The sequence below is a fragment of the Mus pahari genome, chromosome 20, assembly GCF_900095145.1.
Source record: "Mus pahari chromosome 20, PAHARI_EIJ_v1.1, whole genome shotgun sequence".
Taxonomy (NCBI): domain Eukaryota; kingdom Metazoa; phylum Chordata; class Mammalia; order Rodentia; family Muridae; genus Mus; species Mus pahari.
The window spans coordinates 32,982,156-33,007,077 of record NC_034609.1 but is presented as its reverse complement, the minus strand read 5'-3'; the positions used below and the strand labels follow the sequence as shown (position 1 = coordinate 33,007,077).

The 24,922-nt window shown below is 46.3% G+C and overlaps 1 protein-coding gene across 1 annotated transcript in view; it reads right to left on the bottom strand.

Annotated features, from left to right (window-relative positions):
- Window positions 1-24,922, bottom strand: part of Pkd1l3 (polycystin 1 like 3, transient receptor potential channel interacting) — a 62,698-nt gene that overhangs the window by 22,995 nt on the left and 14,781 nt on the right. The window contains exons 6-20 of the mRNA XM_029532414.1: window positions 21,877-22,053; window positions 20,882-21,009; window positions 20,661-20,787; window positions 19,606-19,734; window positions 18,912-19,143; window positions 16,579-16,772; window positions 13,451-13,681; window positions 11,444-11,545; window positions 11,025-11,203; window positions 8,858-9,004; window positions 3,542-3,741; window positions 3,063-3,259; window positions 2,424-2,604; window positions 1,682-1,874; window positions 1,355-1,589 (exon numbers count right to left, since the gene is read on the bottom strand). Of these exons, the coding sequence (XP_029388274.1) occupies window positions 1,355-1,589; window positions 1,682-1,874; window positions 2,424-2,604; window positions 3,063-3,259; window positions 3,542-3,741; window positions 8,858-9,004; window positions 11,025-11,203; window positions 11,444-11,545; window positions 13,451-13,681; window positions 16,579-16,772; window positions 18,912-19,143; window positions 19,606-19,734; window positions 20,661-20,787; window positions 20,882-21,009; window positions 21,877-22,053 (2,652 nt within the window). The remainder of the gene's footprint in view (window positions 1-1,354; window positions 1,590-1,681; window positions 1,875-2,423; window positions 2,605-3,062; window positions 3,260-3,541; window positions 3,742-8,857; window positions 9,005-11,024; window positions 11,204-11,443; window positions 11,546-13,450; window positions 13,682-16,578; window positions 16,773-18,911; window positions 19,144-19,605; window positions 19,735-20,660; window positions 20,788-20,881; window positions 21,010-21,876; window positions 22,054-24,922) is intronic.

Here is a 24,922-nt window from a genome sequence, read left to right as displayed (position 1 = left end):
TTTAGGTTTTGTAATGATTTTATATTTGAAAAGTTTAATTTTTAGAGACACACAGACAAATTTTAGAGATATCCAGACAAGGTTCATATGAACTTTGGATTTTTTTCAAAACAGATAAAATATTGGCCATCATTGGGGATTTTTGATGCTGGGTAGCAGAACTTGAGAATTTATTACACTATTTTTCTATACTTTGGTGTGTTTTGACTTTTCCTTAATTAAACATTTAAAAGTCTCCATTGTCCTTAACTTTTTTCAAGGACTTACTTGTTTTATTTTATGTGTATGAGTGTTTTGCCTACACCACTTGCATGTCTGCTACCTGAAGAGGTCAGGAAGAAAGTATCACATCCTCTGGAACTGGAATTAAGCATGTCTGTGACTCAGCCCGTGGGGGCTGGGGCTCGAACGTGGGGTCTTTGCAAGACCAACAAGTGCTCTTAACTTCTGAGCCATCTTTCTAGCTCTATTTTTGACCCTTAAAAAAAGTGTCTCAATGTTTTTTTTCAAAAAGTTATTGTCACTATTTTAGTTATTATGAGTAGTATTATTACCATTGCATGTGTGTGAGAGAGAGGGAGAGGGAGAAGGAGAGGGAGTGTTTGTGTGTGTGTTGGGTGTTGGGTGTGTGTTGTAGAAATCGGAGGACAACTCCGTGGAGTTGTTTCCTTCCTTCCTTCCTTCCTTTCTTCCTTCCTTCCTTTCTTTCTTTCTTTTTCTTTCTTTTTCTTTCTTTCTTTTTCTTTCTTTATTTCTCTTTCTTTCTTTCTCTTTCTTTCTCTTTCTTTCTTTCTCTCTTTCTTTCTTTCTCTCTTTCTTTCTTTCTTCCTTCCTTCCTTCCTTTCTCTTTCTTTCTTTCCTTCTTTCTTTCAAAAGATTTTTAAAAAGCTTTATTTATCTTATGTATATGAGTACACTGTAGCTGTCTTCAGACACACCAGAAGAGGGCATCTGATCCCATTACCATGTGGTTGCTGGGAATTGAACTCAGAACCTCTTGAAGAGTAGTCAGTGCTCTTAACCGCTGAGCCATCTCTCCGCCCTGTTTCCTACTTTCATGTGGGTTGGTGGATTAAACTGAAGTAGACTTGATGGGTCAGATAGCAAGTGCCCTGACCTGCCCAGCTACCTCACCGGCCAGTGTTTGAGTTTTTTTTTTTAAATCCCTATCTTCAGCTTTTTCTGCCATATGTATGCTAATCTATGAGCTGCTAGATTATTGTCTGCCCTTCCTTCACATGTATCTCTAACAAACATTACTCTGCCTGTTGATTTATTTGCTAATTGTCAAAACATGTGGCCTCGGGTCCTCAGGCTTCCTCCATCTGTAATGACTGGTCCCATCGTCACATACCTTTATGGGCTGGCTGATAAAGATGTCTTGTAGTACCGACAGCATCATTGAAATAACCCAGCTGGTGGCTTGGTCTTTGTCCAACTCCAAGCTATAGAGCATTATAAAAAAGGCGGAGGCCAGGCTGATGACACCAAGAAAGAGCCAGCAGCTGTACTTCAACCATCTGAACAGGCAAAATGACATGGGCTTCTTCCCCTCTTCTGGGCTGAGGATGGGGAAACTGGTTGAATGCCTTGAGAACAGAAGTTGAAGAAATTATCTCCTGCTGAGGCCGGGAGAGGCTCTGGGAGTTGACAGGTAGCAACAGGAGCCCACAGTGCTTACCTGCCTGGCCCTGGCCCCCTGGGGAGAGTCTGTGTCTCCAGGAGTTCCTGGAGGGTTTGAAGTTGGCCCACTGCTTTTGAGAAGTCACAAGGCTGGTGATCCTGGGTAGCACCAAGAGCATCTAAATGCGCTTTCAGTCCCCGCAGAAGTTGGAGAAGGTAGCGGCAGAAATGGTAATGGTTTTCAGACACCGCTGTGGGTTTATTTCAGGTCGGTGTGTTCACAAATGGGAGATTTCAATAAGTAGCGATGGGTGATGGAGAAGAAGAGGTTATTAGGTGACAGGAAGGTTAACGTTCCCCAGTACCCACGGAGACGAGCTCCCACACCCGCGGCACTGTTCCCTTCTGAAGGTGCATTCGCACATCACTGTTGTACTGTTCTAAACTTGGACCCCGAGACTTTTAAAACCTTACTGAGTTTTCCCACCAGAGCTGCAGCACATGCAGCCTAGACTAGCAAGTGCCCAAGCTGCATTCGATCCACAAGTCCTGCCACGTCTCCACTCGAGGGAAGGAAATGACAAGACAGGCTTCAGCTGATGGGATGTGGGGGTCTGACTACTTTTACGTTTTCTACAACTAGTGCTCTAAGCTTTATCACCAGGTTGTGCAGGTCTTAAGATGCTGAAGTTACCAGCTCAAGGTTGAAGGTTAATGCAATCAGCTAAGCATGAACTGCCTCAGGCTAGTGCGGGAGTGGAGGTGAAGCTACGGGAGTGACTGAAATGGCCGAACTTTACCATCTTCCCAGTGGGATTCTGTCTGCTGGTGACAGCCTTCACCTTCTAAGTGAGAGTAAATGAGGCGGGATAAAAGCTCCGCCAGCTTGTTAATGTCACAAGAACTCCACGAAGACTGTTCACACTCCGAGAGCAGCTGTGTATTTCTCCTGAGCAGGAATCCCACAGTTTCCTTTAATTCCTGGGTATGGAATGGAGTTGAGAGAATTCAGTCTGTCTTGCATTAGCTCAGCCCTGGGCACAATTACAGATGGTGAGCCTGCTTCTTTTAGTCAGTGGCACATGCTTAGTGTAAAGAAACTCAATGCTTCATTTTTTTTTTTCAGAAAAGAGTTACCCCACGATGCCTCTTCAAAACCATTTCCACGAGAGACACTGAATAAGAGGGAAAATTTGCTCAGACATCAAAAACTAAAACGCCTCTGGAGTGGTACACGCCACCCCACTCAGTCTCTAGAACAGTTCCTAACCTTGGTAGAAAGCTAAGACTGATCACATCTCAGTGGACAGGAGTTAGGGGAAAGACATCAAAGGGACCAAGATGCTGTGAGCCTCCCAAGGAATCTCCCATGATTCTTTCCCACAGCACAGAAGGGGGGGGTACTTTACGTATTAAAAAACACTTGATACCAAGCTTACCTTGACCACCTGTGTAAGAGATGGGGACTCACAAACAAGAGTGGAGGGCCAGGCAGCCTGGATGAGAGGAAGCTGGGGCAGAGCTTCTGGTGGGTGAATCAACTGGAAGAGCCGCCCAAAGATGAGGTGGACGGGGAAGAGGATGATGGTGGTCTGGATGCTGATGAGCAGCTCTGACAAAGTCACAGCAAGTGGACCTACTGAAGGAAAGCCGTGGCATTCACGTCCACCGGCCTGGGTTAGAACTACTTAGGGGGGAGTTTATCGGGGTCAGAAAGAATTCCATGGCAGTGAAGATCCTGGTAGGTCCCTAAGACTGTTTTATCAACGAGAGAACCCAGAGAGGGTGCTGACGTCTAAGATGGAGGGGAGATGAAGGCACACCGTGACTCGGTTTCTGAGCCTTGAAGTAAGGATGGAAACACAGGCGGAGCATCCACCACCCACTGAGGACAGCACACGCCAGGGCTCGTGCGTACCTTGTTCGGTGCCCCTCTTGGCAGTGGTGCCACCCATCTTCCAGAACATAACATTGATGACCATGTCACAGAGCAGTAGTGCCATGCAGCAGGACAGCCGCTGGACTCTTGTAAACTGGTTCCAGGGATGTCGAGTGGCAACTGAGAGCCACAGATAATCCTGGGTGAACTTTTCTACGATCGTGGAGGAGAACAGGTGTCTGAAATGAGAAATCAAATGAGGGAAGACAGATCACCTGTCGATTTATTTTGCATGTGTGTGTGAGACACGTGTGCCGTATCGAGTGTGGGGAGGTCAGAGGACGGCTTATAGGAGTCAATCCTCTCCTTGTGCTGCATGGATTCCAGGGACTGAACTCATGAGTTCAAGTGCCCTTCCATACCGAGCTATCCTGAGCTTTCACTTTGAAACGACCTAGACTGGGGCATGGTTTGTCCAGCAACAAGATGCAGAGCCATGTTTCTTTTCTTTTAATTAATCATTTTATTTGTTTACATTTCAAATGATATCTCTTGTCCTGGTTACCCCTGCACCAACCCCCCCCATTCCATCCTCCCTCTCTCCCCTCCCCTTAGCCTCTATGAGGGTGAGCTTTCACCCATTTTACCCACTCCTACCTCTCCCCTCTAGCACCCCCCTGTGATGGGGCATCAAGCCTCCCTCCCCTCTCATTAATGTCAGATAAGGCTATCATCTGCTACATATGTATCTGGAGTGCTGGGTCCCTCCATGTATAATCTTTGGTTGGTGGTTTAGTCCCTGGGAGCTCTGGGTGGTCCAGTTAGTTGATACTGTTCTTCTGCATCTGACCAATACAAATGCAGATACTTATAGTCAACCATTAGACTGAGCCCTGGGACCCCAATGGAAGAGCTAGGGGAAGGACTGAAGGAGCTGAAGGGGATTGCAGAGCAACTTCTCAACCTCCACTTAACACCTTTCTGATCAAGCTCTCAGATAATACGTATTACAATAGATTAAAATGATTTTAAAGCTTTGCTTATTTGATTTTGTATGTATGAGTGTTTTGCTTGCATATATGTCTGTGTACCACATGCATGTCTGGTGCCTATGAAAGCCATAAAAGGACATTGGATCTCGTGGAACTTGAGTTACAGATGGCTGTGAGCCACAGGAGCATGCCACAGATTGAACCTGGTTCCTTCGCAATAGCTACAAATGCTCTAAATTGCTGAGCCATCTCTCCAGCCCTGAATGAGCTCTTTATATCATATGAGATTTAAAACAAACATCGTTTGGCTGTGTGTCTCCGCATCTAGAGGGGAAGAAGGACTGAAGGAGCCAGAGGGGTCAAGAACATCACAAGAAAATCTACAGAACCAACTAACTGGGCTCATACAGGTTCACAGAGACTGAACTGCCAACCAGAGGGCATGCATAGGACTGACCTAGGCCCTCTGCATATATGTAACAGTTGTACAGCTGGGTCTTCACCTCTGTGTAACCTGATCTTCATGTGGGACTCCTAACGGGGGGGGGGGGGCAGGGCTTATCTCTGACTTTGTTGCCTGCCTTTGGATCCCTTTTCTGTAACTTGAGAGCCTTGCCTAGCCTCACTAGGAGAAGAAGTGCCTAGTCTTACTGTAGCATGATATGCCAAAGCCAGCTGATAGCCATTGGAGGCCTCCCCTTTTCTGAGGAGAAAGAGAGGGGGGTTGGATGGGGGGATGGTGAGAGGGAGGGGCTGGGAGGAGAAGAGGGAGGGGAAGCTACCATTGGAATGTAAAGTAAATGAAGAACTTAATAAGTAATAATAATAAACATTGTTTTGGTATTGCATTACTTTTCTTCAAAAGTGGACTTCTATTAAAAATTCTTTAGGAGGGCTGGAGAGATGGCTCAGTGGTTAAGAGCACTGACTGCTCTTCCAAAGGTCCTGAGTTCAAATCCCAGCAACCACATGGTGGCTCACAACCATCTGTAATGAAATCTGCCACCCTCTTCTGGAGTGTCTGAAGACAGCAACAGTGTACTTACATATAATAAATAAATATTTAAAAAAATTCTTTAGGAAATTCACATTTTGATTATCCCCTGTGTTCCAAATGTGGAGGAGCTGTAAGAAGTGTATCGAATGGGGGAACTTAGAAGACCTGATTAGGCTTCACAACAACAGAAGCAGGCCAGGGGGTGGTGTCCCAGGCCTTTAAACCCAGTATTTGGGAAGCCGATATAGGCGAGTCTCTGAGTTCCAGGCCAGTCAGGGATAGATGGTGAGACCCTGTCCTAAACCCCACCCCAAATAAAAATCAACAACCCTCTCAAAACACCAGAGAGCCACTGGAAGGAATATAAATTATGAGAAAACACAGAAACAAAACCAATTCAATCTCTTTTGTGAGATATTGTATGTGTTTGTAGGGGTTTAGGCTTGGAAACTTCAGCCTCATCCAAGGTATTATTACATGGTATTATTTATTATATGGTATTATTACATGGTATTATTATGTTAATACTCTCATTGATATACAGACCCTGAAAAATACGGTCAAGAAACAAAAAAGACTACTGCATACTAATATGGCTGAAAAGAACATTAGTGAAGGGAAATCCACCAGGCAGAGGAGACGGTTGGTAAGGAGCTTGCTTTGCAAGGACCAGGACCTGAGTTTGGTTTCCAGAAGCCATATTTAAAAAAAAAAAAAGACACATGGTGTGTGTATGTGTGTGTGTGTGTGTGTGTGTGTGTGTGTGTGTGTCACCCTGGGGTTTAATGATCAGCCAGCCTAGATTACTTGGTAAGCTCCAGGGTAAAGATGGGCTCGTCTCAAAAAACCAAGGTGAGTAATGACCTCTGGCCTCCAAAGCATGCATGTGCACATGCACACACACATCACAATGGGGAGAGACAGAGACAGAGAGACAAAGAGACAGATGGAGGGCAGAGAGAGAGAGAGAGAGAGAGAGAGAGATTGAGAGCGCGCGAGAGAGCGCATTCACCCAGGTAAGCCACAGAGATCAGAAGAACAAATGTATGAACACTGCTTACCAATAGGGAGCAAGGCTGAGAACCCTCAACACAGCCAGAAAATAGGACAGCAGCTGCATCTTCAGAGTTTACAAATGAGAGAGTTTGTCAGAATTCAAATATGATTGTGTGCATTACAAGGACATTCTGAATGCCACATAGGATTTAAAAAAAAAAGTGAACCACAGTTAAAATAAATATGGTAAAATTTAGGCCAGAAAGAATAAGCCCCATTTCCAGAACGATTATTTATCAGACACGACAGGGAGTCACTCAGTCCAAAGAATATTTTCAGTTGGGCGTGGTCAGAAATATTCAGAGGTGGTTTAATCTACCAGCTCTCAAACAATGTGTGAACCATAAAAGCCAGGAGATTCTAGAGGGGTTGAAAAGCTCTGATAACATTTCTTGAATCTAGAAGCTACTTGGATACGTAAGGTGCCCTTCTTCCCTCCCTCCCTCCCTCTCTGTCTCTCACTGTCTCTCTGTCTCTGTCTGTCTGTCTCTGTGTGTGCGTGTGTGGTGTGTTCAGGAAACCCCTCAGAGAATCCTTTCACTCCTGTATGACCTTTAAACTCTTAGCAAGTAGGAAGGGAAGGCTCAGGCATAATTACCAATGGCCCTTCTACACGGCCCTTCTACATGGACCTTCTACACGGCTTTTCTACATGGACTGGGAGGCTGGCTGGTTCTGGGAATTTCGGCGACTCTGTTTCATCTTCAGCTGGGCACTAAACTAACTGTGTGCACACAGCTGATAACATAAAGGGAAAAGACAGTAAATGGATTCCCTGTGAAGAGGCTAAGACATTGTACTTACTAGACATAGACTGGTAGCCCAGCCTGGCCTTGAACTCACAATCCCCATGTTCCAGCCTCTGAGTGCTGGGATTACAGGTGTGCATCACCACACTTGGCTTTCAGGCAAAGACTTTTAATTGGCTACTTTAAATCAAAGAGTTGATGGAGACTGTGTTCCCAGAACCAAAAAGTAATTGGAGTCTTAGCTTTACTGAATAGGAGACTGAGATAATAGAAATTACAATTAAAATGTAGAAGTGAAAGCTGAAACTTAAAATGAGCGATGTGAGAAGCTCGCTAGAGAGCCTGGGCAACCTACTTATCTTTTGTTTCCACAACATCCATATCAATCAACTCGGAAATTCTACTTCTAGATGCCTAGGGGGCAGCTACAAGACTGTCCCTGCACGGTGACAAATCTTACTGGTCACCTAATTCCATGCCGTTCCTTTCTTCCTCCCCCTATTCTAATGACACCTGACTTTGCAGTCATGGGAAGCTTATTCCAGGTTATGAACTGCAACTATTCAAAGCCCGTTAAGTTGATCTTACCCAGTTTGTTGTACTGTTGTTTATGGGTTTCAGTGTGGGCCAAAGTAACCCAGAGGGACCCTGCATAACTGGCTAGCACACACCCGACGTGACTGAATACAACTAAGGACACAGGCAATGTCAAGCCACACAGCCTTTGCTGGGGCAGACAAAGTGTAACTTTATGTTCCTGGAAGAACTTGAATACAGTTTCAGATTTCCATTTTCCTTCTCCTATGAAATGGGAGACTCAGTCTCTCTGCTGGGAATCTGGTCTCCGGAGGTGGCTCACCAAGAGCAAGGGAGCTACTTAGTTCTCTTAAAATGCCAGTCTAGGAAAAACTGGTCACCCAGCTACCCCGAGGCTGCCATGCCGAGGTGATCATGGGCAGGTGCTGTGTGTCTGACAGCCAGTCCCACCTGCTAACCACACTGCCAGCCCGGAGTCACAGGTGGCTACAGACCCAGCCAACCTGAAGGAACCCAACTACCCAGGCATGGCCTTCCCTTAACTTCTGACTCTCAAAATGATGGCAAAACCAGCATGCTTCTTGGAGCAGTGATTTCTTCTGTAGCAACAGAATGGGAGGGGCTCCTCAGAAGGAACAGAAGGTTTGCTCCTGCCTCAGCGGGGAGAAAGGGAACACTCCGGAGAAAAGGTTATGGGGATTTCTCCCCCCCCCCCCACCTTTAGCCACTTTATGTAAGCTCCCATGCTTGGCTTCCTACAGCCACTCATTCTGGTCCGAGGAAGGAAATGCCAAGAATAATTCAACACTGTGAATCAAAAGATTGATGGGAAGACGAGGAGGAGGAGGAGGAGGAGGAGGAGGAGGAGGAGGAGGAGGAGGAGGTAGCTGAGAGCTAGTCCTCAGATCTTAGACTCCATACTCTTCACAACTATATCCTTTTTAAATGGGTGTATGTTCTCTGTGTACAATGCTGTGTGTGCGTACGACAGAAGTTTGCACTGCCGGTGACGTCTCAATTATACCTGAAGGAAGAGAGCTCGCTTCTGGAGGCTGGTGTGAACACCCTGTCACGCTCACAGTTGCCCAAGTCCACAGCCAGCCAACAATCGCACTGGAAATGCCATTTCTTCCTCGCGGTCACGTCACTGACGATCACCTGGCTTACATACCTGCAGTCAGATAAAGATCCCCGTGTTAGGAAGGGGCGCAGGGACTGCTTGCTGTGTGAGAAGTCGCCTGGCACTTACATTGAGCACATAAGTTAGAAATGGATGCTTTGCAAAGCAAGAATGAGTCAGATGAGCCAGGCCCACCTCCTACACTCAGGAGGTTCCTGTCCAAGGTGCGGACTGCAAACTACTCCCCGAGAAGAATTTGGACGTGCGCTCTCGCACACGTACCTTTAAGTTTTCTTTGTTCCGCGTGTGATAATGACCCTTTACTTCTTAAAGTATCTCACGTGCCTCCATTTTTCACCATTGGTAATCAACATGTATACTGATGACGTCTCACCTCCCATCTGTGTCTGCAGCTATATCAGAACTATAGACGCTCAGATGTGTTTGGTTTTTCGAGACAGGGTTTCTCTGTGCAGCCCTGGCTGTCCTGGAACTCACTTTGTAGACCAGGCTGGCCTCAAACTCAGAAATCTGCCTGCCTCTGCCTCCCAAGTGCTGGAATTTTTGACTCAATCCTCTTCCCAACTATATATGTTTTTGGTTTTTTAAAATGTGTGTGTGTGTGTGTGTGTGTGTGTGTGTGTGTGTGTGTGTAATGGTGTGCGTGCATGCTACAGTGTGCATATGGAGATCAGAAAGGAGCCTTGGCTGTCAGTGCTCTCCTTCTTTGAGACAGGGTCCCTTGAACGTAACTGCATCCATTGGGAATTCTCATCCCTTTGCGCTAGTGGAGTTCAGGGAAAGCAAATGCATGTTACCACACATGACTGTATGTGGGCTCAGGATATTCAAACTCAGGCCGTTGCACTTGCATGGCAAGTCCTTTAGCCACAGAGCCACCTCCCCAGCCCCTCAGCTACAGTGCCATAGCTTTTTAACTATGTCTAAAATATAGAAGAGCAACTGAATGGTGCACAGAGCTCTTGGCCCTGTTCAGAGGCATGATGAAGAACACAGTGACTAGGGCCTTCTGATGCTATGTCTGTAACTGTTTTAGGGTGCCATAAACCACAGCCCATGTATAGGATGGCACGCTTAGCTAGTCACTATTGGGTGCATTCTGACCATTCCACCGACTCGCCCCTCTCACAGATCTTTCCACCTCTTTGGGTCTCTTTATTCTTTGAGGCACAACAATCAGGTCAATTAGTAACTCCATGATGACTTCTAGATGTTCAAGTGAGAATCTTATGGCCTCTTTCTTTAAATCAAGAACCAGGAATGACTAGGCTCAGGGGGGAGGGCACTGAAGGCTGAGACAGGCTGAGCACTGGTAATCATGAGTCAAAATGAAGCCAACTGGAGAGCACAAAGGGAAAAGGTCTGGAAGGAAATGAAAATCACTACCCTAAAGGGCACCTAGAAGAGAAAGCAGAACCAGTTTCACAACAACAGAGAACGTTTTAGAGTTCTGGGTCACATCAGACAAGTTACAAAGTTCCCAAAAGGGGAGTGAAGCAACACTGTAACTCTCTTCAGTTCTCTGGATGCTTCCCAAGGCCCTGCAGCAGCAGGAGGGGCCCGAGGCTGGTGGACTGGCATTGCCGTTACAGCAAGAAGCTGTTCCTGACCACGGCAGTGCAAAGTCAAGGGCCAGGGCTAACGTAGAAGATGCAGAAGAGGAATCAGAAGACCCAGCTAAGCCCCTGGATGAAGGAGGTGGCGCTCAACTGGTATTCAGTGTATTGCTATATTGAAGAAGCCAGCTTGTATTTTCATAGCAGAGAGGAAAAGCCAAGGCTCAGCATTGGTGCTGCTGGTTGACCAGAAGTGGCAGCAAATGCTAACTTACCATTCTGAAAATCCGAGGGTCCTGGGGAATTGGGTTGAATGCTCTGTAGATAGCTCCACAAAGCCCGGATGGCTGCACAGCCAATATGGTGGAAGGGGAGAATTCACTCTCACGTTGTCCTTTAACCTCCATACATGTGTGGGTAGCGTGAGCATACAACATAAATAAATGTATTTTTTAAAAAAAAGGATAAATGAGCCAGCACGGGACGGTTCTTACCAAGAAGGACTGTCGCCGGAATTGTCATGCCACAACCGAAGGCCATGCAGGTCCCCCAGCCAGGATCCAGTGGAAAGAAGGAAAACATCCAGTGCTCCACGCTCAAAAACTGTCTTCTCTGGGTCACAAAGGTGGTGGGGCTCGCTGTGCCCCTCTGAGCCATAGAGAGTGATAATGACCTAAGAGGCAATGAGGAAAGACGGAACATGAGGCACTGTAACACTGTGCCTTTGGGTTTTCCTTAAGCAGAAGGAAGCATGCATTAGATATTAGGCAAATCCAGAGGGTTCCTCATATTACACAGTAAGCCTAGGCAATACCGATCCTCGGGATTCCTTTTAAAGCATTATTGGACACCAAGATATGGTCAAGTTAGAGTATGCAGAAGACACATGGTGATGAGCTCCGGCTCTGCTAACCTTGGCTGTTGTGGCAGCCCTCCTCCGATAGCCAGTGTAGACCTGGATGAGGTAGTGGGATGCAGCGCTGGGGACATTGTCAGCCAGGATGGTTACCTTCACCTGCAGGAAGAGCAGAAGCCGTGAGCTCGCTAGGTCTCTCCTCAGGACCACCCTAGCTGGGGACAGGCTTCTCTGTGGCAGTTTGGGGGCCCCGATGGGAAGCAGGGGGAGGTAGCATCAGCAAGGCAAGCACACAGCCAAGTGACCAGAGGGCTGAGGGCTGAAACTCCAGGCTCTGTCTCCCCAGGGTCAGTTGGCTGGGCCTTGGGCATCAGGCCCCACCCCATTGCCCCTGGGAAGGAGGAGCACACAGGGTGGAGGATACCCAGGGAAACTGGAGTTTTAGATAAATAATAAGGGCCATGGGCCTGCTAAAGATTCACCTACTGTTTATATAAAATGCAAATTAAACTGCTGTCTTGCTTTTTATTTACTAAAGCTGGCAACACTTCCTCTTCTAAAACTTCGAGTATAAACAAGAAGAGGCTGAAGTGTAAGCTATGGGTAGAGCCCTTGCCTAGCATGTATAAGGCCTGGAAGAAAAACATAATAATAACACAAAAATAAGAAATGTGTAAAGCCAGGTGTGGTGGCACACGCCTTTAATCCCAGCACTCAGGAGGCAGAGACAGGTGGATTTCTGAGTTCGAGGCCAGCCTGGTCTACAAAGTGAGTTCCAGGACAGCCAGAGCTATACAGAGAAACCCTGTCTCGAAAAAACCAACAACAACAACAAAAAAAAAGAGCACCAACTGCTCTTCCAGAGGTCCTGAGTTCAATTCTCACCAACCAAACATAATGGCACAACCATCCTTAATGAGATCTGATGCCCTCTTCTGGTGTGTCTGAAGAGAGCAATGGTGGTGTACTCATATGCATAAAATAAATAAATAAACCTTGAAAAAAAAGATGCCCAAGAATTTTACTGCTCAATTTTCTTTCTAGTCTTAGCTAAGTGTGGTGGCACCTGGAAGGCAGAGGGAGGAGGGTCTCTGTGGGCTTGAGGCTAGCCTGAGCTATGTACTGAGTTTCAGGCCATCCAGAATTGTACTGTGGGACCTTGTCTAACAATTTCTTTTTATCTAGTTAAGTACGGTAGCTCACATTTGTAATTTTAACACTTGGGGATTACTGTTATATCAAGGCCAGCCTGGGCTCTACGATGTGGTTTTGGGGGGGGGGGGTCCGTTGCAGGGACAGTATGACATCTTATCTTTAACTTTAAAAATGTTCAGCATTTCTTTTTTTTTTTTTTTTTAAGATTTATTTATTTATTTATTTATTATATGTAAGTACATTGTAGCTGTCTTCAGACACACCAGAAGAGGGCGTCAGATCTCACTGTGGGTAGTTGTGAGCCACCATGTGGTTGCTGGGATTTGAACTCAGGACCTTCAGAAGAGCAGTCAGTGCTCTTACCCATTGAGCCATCTCACCAGCCCTCAGCATTTCTTTATGTGTGTGCAGTGTTGGGGCACAGCTGTGCCATGATTCTCTCCTTCCAACATGTGTGTCCTGGGTCTCAAACTCAGGTCAGCAGGCTTGGTGGCAAGCACCTTTGCCTACTGAGCCATCTTGCCAGCCCAGAAAACAAATTTCTTACTAGTTTCCTGTATATTACAGTTACGTTAAATTATAAATTGGCTTGGCATAACCTTGTCTAGTGCGTAAGGTGAGACAAATATGAGTCTGATTCCAGTTAAGCTCCTATGACATATTTTCTGGTTATTTCTAATCTCCATGACTCCTGTGAAGATCCTTCCTTAGCACCAAAACCAAAAAACAAACAAACAAACAAACAAAAACCAAACAAAAAAAGCCATTTGTTTTGAGACAGTAGGCTTGCAGAGAAATTTAATACAATCCCACTGGAGTTTCTCTGCCTGTTGGTCCACAATTTCTCCTTCCCCTATCTAGCTTGACACACTCAACACATTGTGGCCCTTGGGTTCCAAGTCTTCTCACCTTCTGCATATCTGCTCGATCCTTCCTCCAAGCCCACATGGCTAAGAGTATATAGAATCCTAGAAGGCTGGCCAGCAATGACACCCCGACAGGGTTGTCGGTCACATGAAGCAGCAGTTTGATGGTGTTTTCTACATCCACCATCCTGGGCACGATGAAAAAGTCGCTGCCGAAGAAGGTCAAGTGGTCACAGAGACACTGTGTCTTTAAAATGGTGCTCTTCGGCCCCACCTGGAAGTCGATTGAAGACCTGAATTGTAAGGTTGTAAGGTAGAGATTCAAGGAATGACAGATGGGGGCTGGTGAGATGGCTCAGCAGTTAAGAGCACCGACTGCTCTTCCGAAGGTCCTGAGTGCAAATCCCAGCAACCACATGGTGGCTTACAACCATCCGTAATGAGATCTGACTCCCTCTTCTGGAGTGTCTGAAGACAGCTACAGTGTCCTTACAAATTATAAATAAATTTAAAAAAAGAAAGAAAGTTAAAAAAGGGAGTGACAAACAAGCAGAGAATGGAGACACAGGCGTCTTTGAGACAGAAAAGGATCTGAAGGAGAATATATATATATATATATATATATATATATATATAATATATATAATATATTAATATTATATAATATGTAGTGATATATATTATATATTATTAATATAATAGCAATATATTATATAATATATGTGTAATATATTATATATCATTACATATTATATAATATTAATATAATATTGTCTATTTATATACTGCATATAATTTATAATATATTATCATATATAATATCCGTTTATAATATAGATATATTGACCTATTTATGGTGTGAGCATGTGCCACAGAACCTATGTGGAGGCCAAAGAACAACTTGCAGGAGTGAGTTCTCCCGTTCTACCCATACAGGTTCTCCGGATTGAGCTCAGGCTCTCATGCTTGGCAGCCCTGGTATATGGAGCCTTCTTCACTGACGTCACTGATGTATTACTGCATCTCTAGTTTCTAACATGGACACCTCAAGTGTAAGGTATTCATGAAGTATGTCTTGAAAGATCCAAGACTGTGGCTTCCCACAACAAAGGAGAGGGGGCAAGGATGGCGAGGGGTCCACGGGTGGCTTCTATTATTCCCGAGTCTTTTATTATTTTGAAACTCTGAAGAAGGGGCAGGTGTGATCGTGCATGCCTATAATCCCAGAGTTCAGGAGGCAGAAATGGGTCATCTTGGGCTACATAATTAGAACTTGTCTCAAAATAAACAACAACGCTGGATGGTGGTGGCGCACGCCTTTAATCCCAGCACTTGGGAGGCAGAGGCAGGCGGATTTCTGAGTTCGAGGCCAGCCTGGTCTACAAAGTGAGTTCCAGGACAGCCAGGGCTACACAGAGAAACCCTGTCTCAAAACAACAACAACAAAAAAAAAGCAAAAAAAGAAAAAAATAATAAACAACAACAACAAAACTAAACTAAAAGAAACCCTGAATTAAGAAAATCATAACTTTGATAAAGCAGGATGATATGTTTAAAACTTTTAAATTATTTCCTGTAATTTTCCACATGGCATAAACATTTCTTTGTGATGTTTATTTTAAAACTGTCCCAGTAACAATGAAGAAAGGATGCTGCTGCTGTTGCATGTTTGATTGGTCCATGGAAAGACTATAACGTGGGCTCGGTGGCAGGGTGCTTTCCTATCCAGAGTGAAGCCTTAGGATTGATTTCCGCTGGAAATACTACCTCTCTGACTCAGTTCCTCAATTCTGCTGCGTGGGGCTGAGCCCTGGCTGCCCAGTCCCTACTCCAGCCCGGGAAACCTCTCTCCTTGTACTGGGAGAGACAGCATCACAGAGGGATTCATGGAGCAGAAGCATCCCAATGGTTCTGCCATCAATGCTTGCGTCCTGAGGGCAGAGACACTCTTGAGTCTGCTCCTCAATGCACGTTTTCCCCAAAACATGACGTGGCACCACCCGGCTTACCCACAGCCACCACTGCAGATCCTGCTTTTAACAGACTCCCCCCTGGAGGAATATGCCTGAGAAATAACTGCCCAGAGATTGCTGCTTGAGGCAGTTGCTTTCCTGAGAATCCCATTTTTTCCTTGCTGAGCTCAGATTTTTCATCTTTTTAAAGACAGGGTCTCACTATGTCGCCTAGGCGGGCCTTGAACTCATGATCCTCTTCTTCTGCCTCCTAAATGCTGGGATTAAACACATACACCACCATAGCCAGATCCAGTCTCAGATCTTTGAAGAACAGCTTCAGGACTCCCAGGGCCTCGCTTCAGTGTGGTGTTCCTGAAGCAGACATTAGATCAGGCCAGCAACCACGGGATCCAGAATGTGCAAGCTGGGTGTGGTGATGAGCCCAACATCCAGGGAGGCCAAAGCAGGAAGATCAAGAACTGGATATCAATCTGGGCTATGCAGTGAGAGGTAGGATGCCTGCTGGATTAGACACCAGGAACAAGATGCCAACTATAAATGTAACAGTCTGTCCTTGCCTGGCATGTAGAAAATCTACAAGGCATTCTCTCTCTCTCTCTCTCTCTCTCTCTCTCTCTCAGCTTGCTTTTATTTTTTTATTTATGTGTGGCATGTGTGTGAATGTGTGTGTGTGTGTGTGTGTGTGTGTGTGTGTGTGTGTGCTTGAGGAGGACAGAAGGTGGCACTGGATCTCTTGGAGCTAGAGTTCCAGGCGGTGGCTGTGAGCCACTGTGTGGGTGCAGGGAACTAAAGTTGGATCTGAAAGAGCAGGGGATGCTCTTAACTCTCTGCTCCTGCCTATAACATATTCCCAACTGGAAGAGTTTTCTTTTGTGTACCAGGAGGCTTGTTTCATTTTAGCTGCGGGATATTCCTTGCGCAGATTCCACATTGGCTTTCTAGCTTTCTTCTCTCAGCTGTCGCTCCATGCCAGCACTGCCACTGCCTGCAGCCTGTCAAGATGGGAATTAGAAAAGCACAGCACCGGCAGCTGTTCTAGAGATATACCTGTCCCGCTACCACGGGCCACCTTCTTATTTGGTCCCAGGCTGATTTGCTTCCCTTCAGATCGGTGTTGTTTCTGGCCTATCCCCAAAAATGGCAGTGAGAGGGGTGCAGCAAAAATCTCAGAGAGCCCCCCACCCCCACCCCTTACTTGGCATCCATCGCTCTTCCATGTCCTGTTGTATCGGTCCCAGAAATAGCACTGGGTGACAGCTGTGACCACTGAGACCAGGACGGGTGTGCGCTGTGCCGTCTCTGTACTTGTATTCTCTACAACCATTATGTAGTAGGTGCCAGTCCCATACCACAGGTTCTCTGGTGTCAGCACCCACGTGTACTCTTCATCTTAGGACAGAGAAGGATGCTGCGTTAGAGTCCCAGTGGGCTAAGCCCCCCTCAGATCCACAACCACTATTATTCATATTATCTTACAAACAAGGCTATGAGTCTAGCACCAGAGATGTGCAAGAGACCAGCGGCACATCCTGAACTCAAATCTACACTCCAGTAAAGGAACTGTCTAGTTAGGGGTTCCATCGCTGTGAACAGACACCATGACCAAGGCAACTCTTGTAAAGGACAACAGTTAACTGGGGCTGGCTTACAGGTTCAGAGGTTCAGTCCATTATCATCATGGCAGGAAGCATGACAGCCTGCAGGTAGACATGGTGCTGGAGAGGCAGCTGAGAGTTCTGCATCTTGATCAGAGAACAACCAGGAAAGACTGTTTCCTGCACTGGGTGGAGCCTGAGTATAGGACCTCAAAGCCTACCCCACTTTCCAACCCCCACAGTGATGGACTTCCTCTAACAAGGCCACACCCACTTCAACAAGGCCACACCTCTGAATGGTAGCACTTCCCATGGGCCAAGCATATTCAAACCACCACAGGAATCATTTTCTTTTGATACACGCACACTTAGATCTAAAGAATTGGAATGCACTATGAGTTGTAGAAAAAAAGAAATCAGGGCTGGAGAGATGGCTCAGCGGTTAAGAGCACTGACTGCTCTTCCAGAGGTCCTGAGTTCAAATCCCAGCAGCCACATGGTGGCTCACAGCCATCTGTAATGGGATCTGATGCCCTCTTCTGGTGTGTTTGAAGTCAGCTACAATGTACTTGCATAAATTAAATAAATTTAAAAAAAGAAGAAGAAACAAGAAATTATCGCACATGGGCTGTGTGGTGGTTTGAGTAAGAATGGCCCCTATAGACTAATATATGTGAATGCCTGGTCACCAGGGAGCGGCATTACTTGAGAAGTATTGTGGGTGGGAGTGTGTAACTGAGGTGGGCTTTGATGTTGGCCCAGTCTCTCTCTTCCTGCTGTCTGAGGATCTGGATGAAGGACTCTCAGCTGCCTCTCCAGCACCGTGTCAGCCTGTAAACGGCCATGCTCCCTGCCATGATGATAATGAACTAAATGTCTGAAAGCCAGCTCCAACCAAATGCTTTCTTTTATAAGAGTTGCTGTGGTCGGCTAAGACAGTGGGAAATGCAGCTTAGTGATAAAAGAGCTTGTGCAGTATATATGAAGCCCTGGGTTGGATCCTCAGCACCAATAAACCCATCGTAGTGGTACAAATACTAGCACTTGAGAGATGGAGACAGGAGGATCAGGAGTTCAGCACCCACCTTGGCTATGTGGTGAGCTTGAGGCTATTTTGGCCTACATAAGACATTTACTTAAAAACCAAACAAACAAACAAACAAAAAAACACGGCACCGGGCATGGTAGTGCACGCCTTTAATCCCAGCACTCGGGAGGCAGAGGCAGGCGGATTTCTGCGTTTGAGGCCAGCCTGGTCTACAAAGTGAGTTTCAGGAAAGCCAGGGCTATATAGAGAAACCCTGTCTCAAAAAACCAAAACAAAAAACAAACAAACAAAAAAACACGGCACCGGGCATGGTAGTGCACGCCTTTAATCCCAGCACTCGGGAGGCAGAGGCAGGCGGATTTCTGCGTTTGAGGCCAGCCTGGTCTACAAAGTGAGTTTCAGGAAAGCCAGGGCTATATAGAGAAACCCTGTCTCAAAAAAACCCACAAAAATAAATAAATAAATAAAACGGCTTAGAGCTTGCTCAGCAGTTGAAGTGAAAGTGCTTGCCTTATAAGCAAGAGGCTCAGAGTTCAGATCTCTAGAAGCTACGTAAGTGCCAGGTGGCTATGGCAACCTGCCCCTAATCCCAGCCTTGGAAGGTAGAGTGATCCCTACGGAAGGTGGCTATGAGGACTAAATATCTCAGCAAGCTCTGGGTCTGATTGAGACACCTCACTTCAAAGAACAAAGTGTAAGAGTGCTTGACAGAGGTGCTCGACATCACTGTCAGAACCCCCCTGACTCCTCCGCACTCCCTGCCCCCATTACACATGCAGGAGCTTGAGAAACATCACCACCTGTCTTAGTGGTACACTGGCCTTGTCATACTAAACACACGTTCTACACAGACCTACAGCCCTGCAGGCATCTGATGGCCGATACCTTTCTGCCACACCTGGCCCCTCGGCAGGCTGATGTTGAGATAGAAGTGAGTGTGGGCCGGCTGGTCCTGGAAGCCCAGGTGGAGCGTCATTAGGAGGGGACTTTCCGGCTCGATGGTCACAATGAGGGTCTTCTCCAAGGAAGTGATGTTCACAGAGATTGTGAAATGGTCTGTACTTGTGTTGAGGCTGGTGGGCTGGGTCTCCATGCTGGCATTTCTCCAGAGCACTATCTAGAAAGGGAGATAGCTGACCCTCTAGAAGATAGGCCTTTCTGTTTTCCTTGTAGAGAGGAGGTAATGGGATGCCTGAGGCCTCTTCATTGGGTCTTAGTAGGCAGCACAAAACCAGCGATTAGTGAAGGATGCACAGTCTTAAATGGCTTCCCCTCGGATTGAGTTAGGTCTGTCTCTTTGTGAAGGTTCCTGAGATGTGTAGCAAAATACTAGCCCTGACATGAATCCCTTTCTTTTTTTGTAAGACAGGTTCTCACTGTGTAGCCTTTCTGGCATAGAGGGCTCACTATGCAACCTAGTTGCCTTGAACCCACAGAAATTGCTTGCCTCTGCCTCCCAAGTGCTGGGATTAAACACATGTACCATATATTTTGCTCCGACATGTACTGAAAATGCCAAGTTGCTGTATCTTCCCGTCCTCTATCCCAGCGTGTCTTGTTTCCATAGAGATACTTGTACCTCAATATCTTCTATTAAGTCGTGGACTCTGATCGACTGATAAGCAGAGCTCAGCTGCACATTCCCAATGCTTCCAACAATGTTCCTGTCATCTGAAGTCTCAAAAGGGTTGAAAGCCAGACCTGTTACCTGCAGAGGAAGCAAATTCCAGCTCTTCCAACTGCCAGCCAAATTGTTCATACAGGAGCCCCCACCCCCAATAAGGTAGCATTTATAAATTAAAGGCTGGGATTCCCCAACTATGCCAGGTAAAGGGATATTAAACATTGTAACGCTGATGAGAAAGGAGATGAAAGTCGGGCTGCATTTGGGGCTCCTTACACTAGGGAATACATATTCTGCAGTGTAACACTGTGTAGGTTTTTTTTTTTTTTTTTTTACACTGATTTAGTTTTGACTCGAATAACCCCAACTTTGTCAGTAGAGAAGTTGAGATCAATTCAAATCACAACACAGAGACTTGGTTAAAGCCACATATCTGTGGAATGCTCCCAAGCTCCCTACTGGATTTTTTTTTTTTGAGACTCCCAAAATAGCAATATAATGCAATATAGCTGAATCCACAGCAATCCTCCTGCTGCTGCCTCTCAAGTGTTAGGACGACAGACATCGGTCATTGAAATTAGCTACATACTAGATGTGTGTGTGTGTGTGTGTGTGTGTGTGTGTGTGCGCACACACACACTCGCGCGCATGAATTCGTGTTTTATGTGCGTCTGAGTATGTAGGTGCAGGAGTTCATGCCAACAAGTAGGCCGGAGCAGGAGACTAGCCATCTTCCTCTCCGGCTTTCTGTCTGGGATTCTCACTGAAATGGAAGCTTGTGGCTTTGGCTAGGCTGGCTGGTCAATGAACTCTAATCTGCCTGTCTCTGCGCCACAAAGCTGGGGTGATAGGCACACACAGTCAAGCCCACACTTATAGGGATGCTGGGGGTTCAAACTCAGGTCCTCTTATTGACAGAGCATGTGTTCTTACCCACCGTGCCACCTTCCCATCCCCTACTAGATCACCGCACACCACTCCGTTCCCATCTCTATCCAGTTCATACTCACTTGAAGGTTCACGCCTGGGTGTTTGTTCAAGAGCTCCTTCAGCGCTTCTGCTGATGGGAAGCCCAACCTCAAGGGTGCAGGCTCACCCAGAGTGTAGGTGCTCAGGGGCAAGGTCGACACATTTTGGCTGAAAGAATTTAAATGTGCATCACTTTCTTTATGCCCTCGAAAAGTCAAAATCAAAATGAATCATTCCCCAGCCCTTTAGCCCATTAATTAACCTGCTCAACATCAGAGTAGCAGAGGGAGAGGCCAGGGTCACTGCCGACTGAGGGCACAGACTCTGCTGGCAAAACGCTCTGTGGATCTCCCCCAGGGCCATCAGGGATGTCTCCAGCATGTCTTCAACCTGCATTTGGAGCAAGATTCCATGTGGTCTGTGGACTGTGAGGGACAAGGTTCTGATAGGGTTACAAGCAGGACAGGGATTGTGATGTAAAGAAAGGGGACACATTCAGAGTTGGCTTTGAAATCTCATAGAAGTATTCAGAGTCTAACATCTTTGTGTGAACTAAGTGGGGCAGCCAAGGGAATTTTTTTTTTTTGGCCCCATGTTGGTGAAAGAATCCACTCTTATCTCAAAGGGCATGTGAGAATCTATTTTGGAGTCAACTACCAGTGACCAGGGTCCAGGACACAGACTCAGATTATCCAAATTCCATGTCCCATCATGGTAAGAGTTTTCTGAAGTTTTCAATAGTGATAGAACAAATGGAGTCTTAAACAAGGTGGTTTTCAAACACACTGGTGGAAACATTGGGTAGGGTGGTTAAAGAAATCGGGGGAACTCTATCCTGTGGGTCTCAGAAATCGGGGGAACTCTATCCTGTGGGTCTCAGATGCTCTCTGGTAGCATGCTTGGCTTTTTGGTTAGTGGGGGCTAGGTGTCTTTAGGGGACATTTCAAAGGGTTTACCCAATGGTCACCTAGACGCTAGGTCACATACAGACAACAAATGGCTATGTAGAGGGCTGATGATGGCCCAAGACAATCTGTCTCTGAACTCTCTGAGATCTCTGACGTTCTGTTTGGCTTATCAGCCTCGTGGACGGTTTAGTGTGAGGAGCTTTTGTTAGACTTAATAGGAGTTTTCCTCAGTTCCCTCCTGTTAGTTGCTTTGGGAGACAGTCGTCTGAAGCCTGGGAAGAGGCTGTACGACCGAGTGCTAAAGAGAGAGCTCCCGGCAGAGCCGGCCACCTGCACACCGCACACCCACCTGCTCGGTGTCTTGCTGAACCATCTGACGACTGTCTCCCTTTGTGGTTATTAGACTTCCAAGAGGCTGGAAGGGGCAGCTGACTATGGGAGTTTGAGAGCTCCAACTGTTGTTCTTCTGAAATGGGAGTACCAGCAACTGCTCACTCAGGTCAATGAGTAAATTGGCCACACTGACCTAGGGATGTCAGAAAAGGGACACATGTAGCTGCCTGCTACTTTCAGACTTATTTGTATCTTCTTATAAGCAATTCAGTATTTCCTTCCTAACCCACCCCTCCCTTCCTCCCTCCCTCCCTTCCTTCCTTTCTTCCTTTCTTCCATGTATGCATATGTATACGTGTGGTGTACGTATACCCATGTGAATATGTGCATCTAGAAGCCAGACTGATGTCACATGTCTTTATCTGTTGCTCTCTGCCATGGTTTTTTTGAGACAGGGTCTCTCACCGGACCTGGAGCTCACCATCTGGTCACACTAGCTGGTCACACTAGCGGACCAGCAGACTCTAAGGCTCCACTTGTCTCCACCTCGCCATCCACAGGTTTCTGGCCAGGCGGGGCCACACCTGCCTCTTATAAGGATGCTGCGGATGTGTGCTCGGGGGTCTCAAGCTTGTGCGTAGACACTTCACCAACTGAGTTGTTTCCCCAGCCCCCACAGTTCAATATCTGTTATACAGTTCAAAAGTATTTTATGAAAGGCAACATCACCATTGGGCAGGCAAGGAAAAATACAGGACTGTGTACCACCTATGGGGGGAGGATTGTGTTGAATGTTGAGTGCTAAGTAGATGAGCTATTTAAGAGAACCAACTTAAAAGAGGGATGCTTAGGAAAAGAGCCAGGCCAGGCCAGATGCTGGTCAGGTGAGCTCATTTTGAAAGCATGGGTGCGGCATCAAAAGCTCCAAGACACCCAGAATACAGAGACCAGGAAAGATTGTTTTTGTTTGTTGTTTTTTTTAAGATAGGGTTTCTCTGTAGAGTCTAGGCTGTCCTGGAACTCACTCTGAACACCAGGCTGGCCTCTAACTCACAGAGATCGCCTGCATCTGTCTCCTGAGTGCTAGGATTAAGGCGTGTGCTGTCTCCACCTGGCAAGGGGAGAGGTTCTAAGAACAAGGGAAAACATCAGTTCTCTTTTCTGTAGGTTGTTCTCATGCAAAACCAAAGGGAATAAATAAAGGCTAAGAAATCAGAGAGTGTGCCTGCCTGTAACCCCAGAGTCCAGGAGGCAGAGACAGGAGGTAAAGTAAGTTCAAAGCCAGCTCGGGATCATTAGTGAGACCCTGTCTCAAACCAACTGATCAATTGCCTAACTACCCAGAAGGAGACGCAAGACAAGTTTGATTGGATGGTTTCTGGACACCTACTGTAGCTACTATTATCTTTATTGTGAAGTGTTATTTTTCTTTCAGAGTTATATTTATTAAAAGCATCTGTAAGCCAGGCATGGTAGGCTCTAGCTTCAATCCCAGCACTCTGGAAGCAGAGGCAGGAGGATCTCTGTGACTTCGAGGCCAGCCTGGTCTACAAAACAAGTCCCAGGACAGCCAGGGCTGTTAGTCAGAGAAACACTGTCTTGAAAAACAAACAAACAAAAAAAACAGAACAAACAAACAAATGAAAAACCAAATCAAATCAAAGCAAAGAGATTCTGTAAAAACAAAGCCAGGCCACCAGCGAATTCCAGGAAGCCTGGGCTACAGAAAGAAGCCCTGTCTCAAAAAGACAGACAAACAAAAACAAAGACACACTAAGATGCTGGTACAAAACATTTCAAGTATGGATAATGACAGTCAGCCTCAACAATAAAGGCATCTAACATGGAAGGTGAGGAGTGGGGAGGAGGAGGAAGAGGAGGAGGAGGATGGGGGAGGAGGAAGAGGAGGAGGGGGAGGAGGGGGAGGCACACAGCAACCCAGAGGAGGACTGAAGTGGAGGGGCGCATCTCAATGGCGGAATACATGTTCAGGACCAAGTTTGGACAGTCAACAGAAGCAAGGTCATAAACACAGCTGCAAATGCACAAGCTCATGGAGGGAGGCCCAGCTTCCTTGGAAATCAGTACACTGCCTCTTTACCTGCTGGTTGATTGACTGTCAACTTGATAAAGCTAGAGGTATTGAGAATAGGGGCTCTCAATAGAGAAAATGCCTTTATAAGATTGGTCTATAGGCAAGTCTATACGGCATTTTATTGACTAATTATTGACGTGAGAGGGTCTGGCACAGAGTGGGCAGTGCCCCCTTTGGGCAGGTGGCCCTGGGTTGTCTAACAAAGCAGGCTGAGCAAGCGATGGAGACTAAGCCAGTAAGCAGCACTCCTCCATGGCCTCCACTTCTCCAGGTTCCTGCCTTGGCTTCTCCAGATGGTAGAGCATAACCCATCTGCCAAATAGGCTCCTCCTCCTCAAGTCGCTTTTGGTTATGGTGTTTGTCACAGCAATAGGAACCCTAACGAGGACACCTTACCTTCTCTTTCCTCCCTTGCTTTTTAAGAGAGAGAGAGAGAGAGAGAGAGACCGACCATAGTGGAAATGAAAACAGTATCTTTTAGAAGAATAACTTGGCCATAAAAGCACATCTACATGGTGCTGTGTATGTTCAGAATTACTTGAGTAAGTACTCAATATACTTACAAGAATGCACATAGGTAGGCTGTTTCCACGAATGAACAAAAAATTCAGATGAACACTGCTCAGTTAATCTATGCAGACAGATGTGGAAAAACACCTGTGGCAATGTGTTAAAAGGAGTCCTGGGCAGTGGTGGCTCACGCCTTTAATCTGATCTCTGAGTTGGAGGCCAGCCTGGTCTACAGAGTGAGTTCTAGGACAGCCAGGGCTGTCTTAGAAAAAGCCAACAAAACAAAACAAAAACAATGAAAGAAAACCAAAGAAAACAGCAGCAGTAGCAGCAACAACAACAAGCCCAAAGGTATAAAGACATCTGTCTACTTTATTATTTTTTTGGGGGGGTGGGGTTGGAGACAGGGTTTCTCTGCGTAGCCCTGGCTCTCCAGGAACTCACTTTGTAGACCAGG